This window comes from Corvus brachyrhynchos, unplaced genomic scaffold (genome assembly GCF_000691975.1).
Source record: "Corvus brachyrhynchos isolate BGI_N302 unplaced genomic scaffold, ASM69197v1 scaffold59, whole genome shotgun sequence".
In the NCBI taxonomy this organism is placed as follows: domain Eukaryota; kingdom Metazoa; phylum Chordata; class Aves; order Passeriformes; family Corvidae; genus Corvus; species Corvus brachyrhynchos.
Genome location: NW_008246054.1, coordinates 6,116,852 through 6,124,050, shown reverse-complemented (window position 1 = coordinate 6,124,050; position 7,199 = coordinate 6,116,852). Strand labels below are relative to the sequence as shown.

Below are 7,199 nucleotides of genomic sequence, written 5' to 3'. Positions count from 1 at the left end.
GTCAGCACAGGCACATGGCCCTACAGCCCCCACCGCCCGAGCCGGGGCACAGGGACCCCCCCGGAGCTCCGCAGCCCCTCCCGGCGCGGGCGGAGCCCCCAGGCTGCCCGTAGCAGCCTCCTCTGCTCGTGGCAGCGGTACTGATGTGTTCATCCACGCAGCGCTGATTGCGCTGTTCCCCTCTCCCCCACCACCACCGGCTGCCCAGGAGCAGGACAGGGGGCTTAGGGTGCCCGAGCCCGAAGTGCCCTCGAGAAGGCCAGGTGCTGTCGTGCAGGCACTGCTGTGTCCATAGGCAGCACAGCGACAGGAGGTTCACACCAGCTGTTTGGGACAGGATCCTGTTTATCCACAACGGCACAAGTCAACTGGCTTATTGCTCATAATCGACTATTTTTCCAAAGAAATAAAGTCGTCCCCCCCGCAAACAGACACTGTTTCAGAGCCCAAAACCAAGACAGACAGAGGTACCTTGTACATGTCTTTTATCATGCCCATTTTTTATCCTGAGAAGAGCCCCACTCACAACTGCTTCCTCACACGACCTTACACTACCCACGACACGGCTTTTGTCTCTTATTGTTAACAGACAAGTTACCAAGTGCCAAATGCTATCACCAGCTGCCCATGTTGACTCTTGGGATCTGCCATCCATGGGGTTCAGGGAGAAGACGGCTGGCTACAGCTGACAGCCATGGGAAACAGAGCAGCTGTGGAGGATCACTTGCTCTCTATGAATTGATCCTGACAAGTTCTGGCATAAGGTGTGCACAGGTCATCTCAGTGTGTCAGGCTAGTCACTGCACCCAAAGAAGGCAGTGGTCTTGTTGTAGTCTCTCATGCAAAGAGCTCCAGGAGAGAGCAGGGGACACATGAGTGTCCCCCTGCTCCCAGCACAGTGTGCCCAGCCCTGACACGCTATCCTGAAATCCCTGCAGACAGCAGGAGGGCAGGTCTCACCTCAGGCACAGGCCAGTGCTTGCCCACAGCAGGTTGGGTGTATCCAATATGACTCCCAATCGTGGTTTGCAATGAAGAAAGCATGGATGCCACATGCTGTCACAGAGACCAGCGATTCCCACTGTAAATCCTGGCCACATGGAGCATCCAGCTCTGCCTGCCACCTCCCTGATTTCCTCAATAAGCCCTTTTTTAGGCTAGATCCCAGTCTCCAGGGAGAGCTAGTCATGTTATCTAGGGTGACTCTGCCTTCCCCAAGGCACATCTGATGACTCAAAAGCACCTGCCTTGTCCTACATCAACGCTTCAGTGCTCAGAGGATACTCCATGCAGGAGCTACAACAGACCAAGAGAGCTGAGACATCTCCACACAGGGCAGCTACTACCAGTCCTGCCAGTCCCCGCACAATTTTCCAAGAGCCCCAGCAGGGACGGAGACACTTTTTCCATCACCAGGTCCATAACAATTGATCTGCAAGTTTAATGTAACCAATACAGACTTTTGGGAAACAAAATCAGGTTCTGAGACAAAACTGCAAGGAAACAATGTCAAGCTCACAGGTGTCACCTCCCCAAGTCACACAGTTCGGAGGTGGCCGAGAGGAGATGGCCAAGATCTGTTAACGCCATCAGTCACTTCACCTTGAAAAAAGTCCTTTCCCAGACAAAAAGACCTCGCCAGGACATCTCCGATCAATGCAGGGAAGCCCAGCCAGGACCCTACCGGATGTCAAAACACTCTGTCAAATTCAGTCTGGTTGGTGGCAGCTGGGTTCCTGCCTTGGTTCGCCGGCTGCTGGGGCATGTGCCCACCCCTCCTGCGTGGTGGGGCCAGGTACTCAAACATGGACTGGTTGTGGGTGGACAGCATGTTTTTGAGGTCTGAGGGCATGGGGTCCGACCAGAAGAAGTCGTGGTTCAGGGCGTCGTCACTGTCAATGCGCTGGGCGGGGTCCAGCACCAGCAGCTTGTCGATGAGGTCGAGCGCGTAGGGGTCTTTGACATAGGCCTTGAGGCGATCCTTCACCTTCCGCTTCTGCCCCTTGGGGAGATCCAGCTTCTCGTACAGCTCGTATTTATCCACGTTCGGCCAAACCTGGGAAGGGGCAGGAAAAGGCGTTGGCAAGAAATAGTTATGGAAAGGACAAGCCATTTTTGATTCAAACACCCTCAGGCAAACCAGGGTGAGGTCTGCTGAAGTAACAATTCTATTTTATAACCTCCAAGCTGGCAGACCTTGTTCTCACAGCAACACATAGGCACTAAAGGCTGCACTTATGCCTGGAGACATGTGGACAAGTCAGGGCAGTCTTCCTGGTGCTGAAACAATGCTCCAAGATTTCTGGTTCCCCCACAAAAGGAGTACTGGACAGCATGGTTCAAGCCAGCTACCACATCCAGAAAGATAAAGTGACAGAACTGATTGCTAAATAATCACCTGGCTGTGGCACTGTTTATCTTTAGAAAGCAAAGTCTGCTGCAATCACCAGCACTTATCTAGATCTGGAAGAGACCACAGCAGGTATCTACATGCCAAAGAAAGTGCATCCAGTGTCTTTACAGAATGAATGTGACATCAGGATGAGGACCCTGCAGCTGCCAGCACAACATCCCGCAGATCCCAGTCCGGGCTGAGATCCCTCAGCTTGCTCCCCACAAGAGGGCAGGACGAGCTGCTGATAAAGGAGAAGCTGAGAAGGGGCCGGGTGCTCACACCAGAGCTGAGCTGATGCCGCAAATCACAAGACAGAATTCAAGAGGCTTTTCAAGGTGACCAATGCAAAACACCTGAGAATAAAAACCCCCACTCTTCTTTAAGCAGATATTTAGGGTGTTTGTGTGAGTGACAACCCCAAAACACAGGCTAGAAGATTCTCAAGCCTCCTTGCCAGCAGCAGCAGGCACACTCCACTGCTGGGAGCATACAGCAGCCAGCACACAGGGCAGGGAAGAGGCCCGAGTGCCTGGTCCCAGACTCTGCCCACACTCCTGCTCTCCACACCTCATCCCTGCTCTCACCCTCACCTCCGGCGTGATGGATCCACAGAGCTGGCTGATGAGGGTGAGCTGGTGCTGCTCCGTGTTCCCCTGCATGATGGGGCTGCGGGTCCACATCTCTGCCATGATGCAGCCTGCGCCCCAGAGGTCAATGGGGGGGCCGTAGTCCCGCTCCCCTAAACGGAGATGCTGAGTTAGTCTCCCAGAGGGCCGAGAAGGGCCAAGAAGCTGGCAGAGCCCACCTAGGGCTCCTCCTACCTAGGAGCAACTCTGGGGGCCGATACCACAGGGTCACCACGCGGTTGGTGTAGCGGTTTGGCTGGCTGTTCTTAGCCAGGCTGAAAGCTCGAGCCAGCCCAAAGTCTGCCAGCTTCAAGACTCCATCCCGCGTGATAAGGACGTTCGCTGCTTTCATGTCTCGGTGCAAGATCTGTACAAGGACAGACATTGAAGAGTTAAGTGAATAAAGTGCCCTCCTTGGGTGCCTGGGGCCAGCACAATGCTCAGGCTGCAGAAGTGGAAAACAAGCCTGTACTAAGACATCTGCTCCTTGGAAAGCCACCTCTGAGCACAACAGGAGTCTGTCCCATTACCTTGTTCCTGTGGATGTAGTAAAGTCCATTCAGGAGCATCTGCATAACTTTCTTGATCTCTGACAGTGTGAACTTGACGTGGGCATTGCTGAGAAGGCCAGCCAGGTCGTGCTCACAGAAGTCAAACACAAGGTAGATGCTGCCCTTGCACCGGTTGTACGGAGAGGCTGCAGGAGAGGCACAGAGGGGCTGTCAGCGAAGGACCTTTCACCAGGTCATAGCTCCTCTTACCTCCCACCACCCTGCTGCTCATACAACACCCCCTACACAGAATCTCAGGGCACGGGAACACAGAGAACCAGACAGCCTGCAGGCCTCAAGGTCCTTCCTAAAGAAGAACTAAGCAAAACTAGCAACACAAGAACAGGAGATGAGGACTGGTGCAGTGGATGTCATCAGACAGGCAAGGAAAGAGCATGGCAACCTTTGAAAGGTTCACTTCGTGCTGCTCTGGGCACAAAACGGCTGTGGGGTTTCCTCCTTGCAAGCCGTGGTTGCCAGCCAAGCACCAGCAATAGAGGAGGCACCCACAGACAGCCCTGGGAAAAATGCAGAAACACAGAAAATCTGCCTAATCTCACATTAAAAAGTGAGATTTCCTGCAACCTCAAACAGCATCTGCAAAAATGGACTGATCTTGATCAAACTGACATAAAACTCCAACTGCAATTTGAAGTCAATGACAGCAGACCTCAAGTGAAGCAATCGATTTCAATCTTGTTCCTAGAGCACACATGCAAAATGTTATTAAAAAGAGAGGCTGATTTTCATCAGCTGTATTCAGCAAAACCTGCTGATCAGCATCTCCAACTGGAAAAGCTTAGCCCCCACAGAAGCACACTGCTCTCCTCTCCAGCCAGGAGGGTGCCTGCCTGGGTTTGCAGCTCCTCACACGGACACAGCACAAACACACCTTTCCAAGGCAAAAAGAGAAAAGCCTCACATTTGAGAACGGTAAATGAAACATTTCTACTTTACTGTAAACTGAGGTCAAGGTAGATTTGGATGAAAACTGGAATACAAACAAAACATAAGCAAAAAGGGAACAAATGACATGTCTACAAAAATATTTACTTTTGGTATGCCAGACACTCAATCATCACAGCTCTTTTAATCACACAGTGAATTAAAACTTAACTTGTCATTGGTGTTTTTACTCATACCTATGCAGACAGTAATCTACACAATTAATCTACAATTGAATACTGAAGTAACTTGAATTTCCCAGTCCTAGGCCACAGATTTCTGCCCGTTCAGTGACTGGACTTTTTTTAAAAACACCAGATACTGGCCAGTTTTGTTCTTATTTCACTGACATGACTGGCTAGGGAAGGGCAGCCTGTAACACCAGCTGTCACTTTCCAAAGTATTTTTCCAGTGCAAATCCATGTAAGAGAATGATGTATAAACTCTAGCAAATGTTATATAGCAGTTTTACTGGAAGCAGAGCCAGGCCAGGTGTGCTGAGCCTGCAAAGCAGTGGGGGCACATGGCACCAGGTGGGAGTGAGGAGGTGGAAGAGCAGCTCAGAACTGCCCATGTGGAATCCCAGTCCTCCCAGCACGAGCAGTTATGTCATGCACAGAAAGAGATGCTGAGTGAGCCTCAGCTGGAGCTGTGTCATCAGCTCAGAGCTGCCACAAACCATCACAAGCCAACCAAGAGAGGCAGCTCCAGGCTCAGGAGCTTCTGCTCCAAAGTCTCTCCAGTGCTGGTTCATTTAAAGCCTCTCAGAAGGGAGTATCCCAGCACAGGCAGCATTCACTGCCATGGCACAGGCATATCCTGGCAGGACTACAACAGCTTTTTCCAGCCGAGCTTCAGCAACATCCTGACTCATTTAGAAACTCTTTTCCAAGATAAGTGACCTGTCACCTGATGTCACAGGCAGGAACAGAGGCCCGTGCTCAGCTAGACCATCCCAATCCCAGCACAAGACACCTGCCTGCTCAGCAGGGCTCAAAAAAGCCATCATTAACACAAGGGAGACCCCACAAAGTACCTTTGGTCCTGCAGATTTCTATGAGGTTCACAACGTTCTCATGCTTGAGCAGCTGGAGGATTTTAATCTCTCGCAAGGCTGTGATGGGAAACTGGAAAAGAGAAACAGAGAATGGAGATTGGAGGTGCAAGAGACCAGGCCATCTCTGCCTAGAGAACAGGAGAGGTGTGACCATGCATCTTGGCAGGTCCTGCCCTCTTCTCCTCAGCTTCCACATTCACACCAGGACATGATACAGCCCAGCTTGAGCTGCAGAACAGCCTCTCTGGCTGCTACCTTCGCTGTTTAAGGTGTTAACTCTCTCCCCAACCCCTGAGCATGTGCTTCACACATCACCCAGTTTTTCCACAAACACAGCCAGTGTGGAGCCCTGTGCTGGGGTTTCCCAGAGGAGAAGAAACACATGGGAAGCGTCACTTCCCAGCAGACATCCCATGCAGCCCAGTCCCTTCAATGCTGCCATGTGCCTCTGCAGCCCAGCTGACAACAGGCCCAATCCAGCCATGCCCCACACTTACCCCTTCCTTCTCATTTTCCATCAACACCTTCTTCAGTGCTACTTTCTTGCCTGTCTGGCGATGTTTGGCTTTGAAAACTTCCCTGTAAAAAAAACCAGAAAGAAATCTGTGAGCAGCTCATGATGCCTTTTCCTGGTCTTAAAATCAAGAGTCAAACACAGTTAGAAGGGAAAAAGGGATTTTACCTTGGTATTTATTTTAAGGATCCTTAGGCACACTACATCCAGATCGAATGCACCGATATGCACCCCGCAATGCACACCCCCAAAAGATCTGGTATAACATTATAGGTCTTACTAATTAGCATATCTATCAAACATTCCCCAGTTAGAGGCTTGAATGAGCCCCCCTCCCCAAGGAGCTTTCCCCTGGATGGTTTTATCTTAGTTTACAGAATGTGTTCTGGAGAGGACCTTGGGGGCACACTATCTTCTACCTATGAAGCTTCTAAAATGTTGGGTCTCTTAGCTGAACAAACAAGTCTAAGAATGTAGGCAAAAGGCACTAAGACTACAGAAGTTGTAAAAAGGTGTAACAGGGGTGTAAAAGAAAAGGCAAAAAATCTTCATGGCATCAGCACAAGGAGAAAGGAGCCAGGTGCTCCTGACAAGGAACAAGCCCAAACAAGACACACTAAAGCACCATACAGAGAACTCTGTGCTGAGCCAATATAGCCACATTCCCCCCGAGCCAAAGGCCCTCAGGATTCACTGAACCAACAGAGAGCGCAGAGCTCCTGCAGCCTTGCAAGGATTTTCAATAACGTAGCACATTTTGAGCAAAAAGCTGCCCATCTGGAGCCAGGCTGCACATGTGGAGCCAAGGTGAACATCTGGAGCCAAGTTACAGGTCCCCACCATAACTGTTTTCAAGGTTAACTCTGCTCTGCCACAACTGAGAGCGGAGTCTCAGGTTGGGGAAAAGAGGGCCCAAGAGCCACACTGGTTCTCTGAAGCCAAGAGGGGTGACCGGGGAAAGGACACCGGAGCAAGGAGCACCCGGGGGCTGGCGCGGATGGGCCGCGGGGCTGGGCCCCGGCTGCAGGCCTGAGGCCGGGGAAGGCCGGGGCCGGGACGGGGGGGGGCAGGGGCGGGGCGGCAAGCACCCGGCGGGGCCCTCACCGATCGT

At 51.7% G+C, this 7,199-nt stretch overlaps 1 protein-coding gene across 1 annotated transcript; it reads right to left on the bottom strand.

The window, feature by feature from the left end:
- Positions 1-1,417: 1,417 nt before the first annotated feature.
- CDK9 (cyclin dependent kinase 9) lies at positions 1,418-6,177 on the bottom strand. The gene is made up of 6 exons (XM_017745665.1): positions 6,072-6,177; positions 5,554-5,644; positions 3,552-3,718; positions 3,217-3,388; positions 2,986-3,134; positions 1,418-2,056 (listed from the first exon to the last, which is right to left on the bottom strand). The coding sequence occupies exons 1-6, from the start codon at positions 6,090-6,092 to the stop codon at positions 1,691-1,693; spliced, it is 966 nt and encodes a 321-aa protein (XP_017601154.1). The 5' UTR covers positions 6,093-6,177; the 3' UTR covers positions 1,418-1,690.
- Positions 6,178-7,199: the final 1,022 nt, after the last annotated feature.

Bases quoted from the DNA above. Each gene is read 5' to 3' on its own strand.
- CDK9 (XM_017745665.1), bottom strand. From the start codon at position 6,092: ATGGAAAATGAGAAGGAAGGG. The intron at 5,645-6,071 runs GTAAGTGTGGGG...TCTCTTTTCCAG, and splicing joins TGGAAAATGAGAAGGAAGGG to TTTCCCATCACAGCCTTGCG. The intron at 3,719-5,553 runs GTACTTTGTGGG...CCTCTCCTGCAG, and splicing joins AGAAATCTGCAGGACCAAAG to CCTCTCCGTACAACCGGTGC.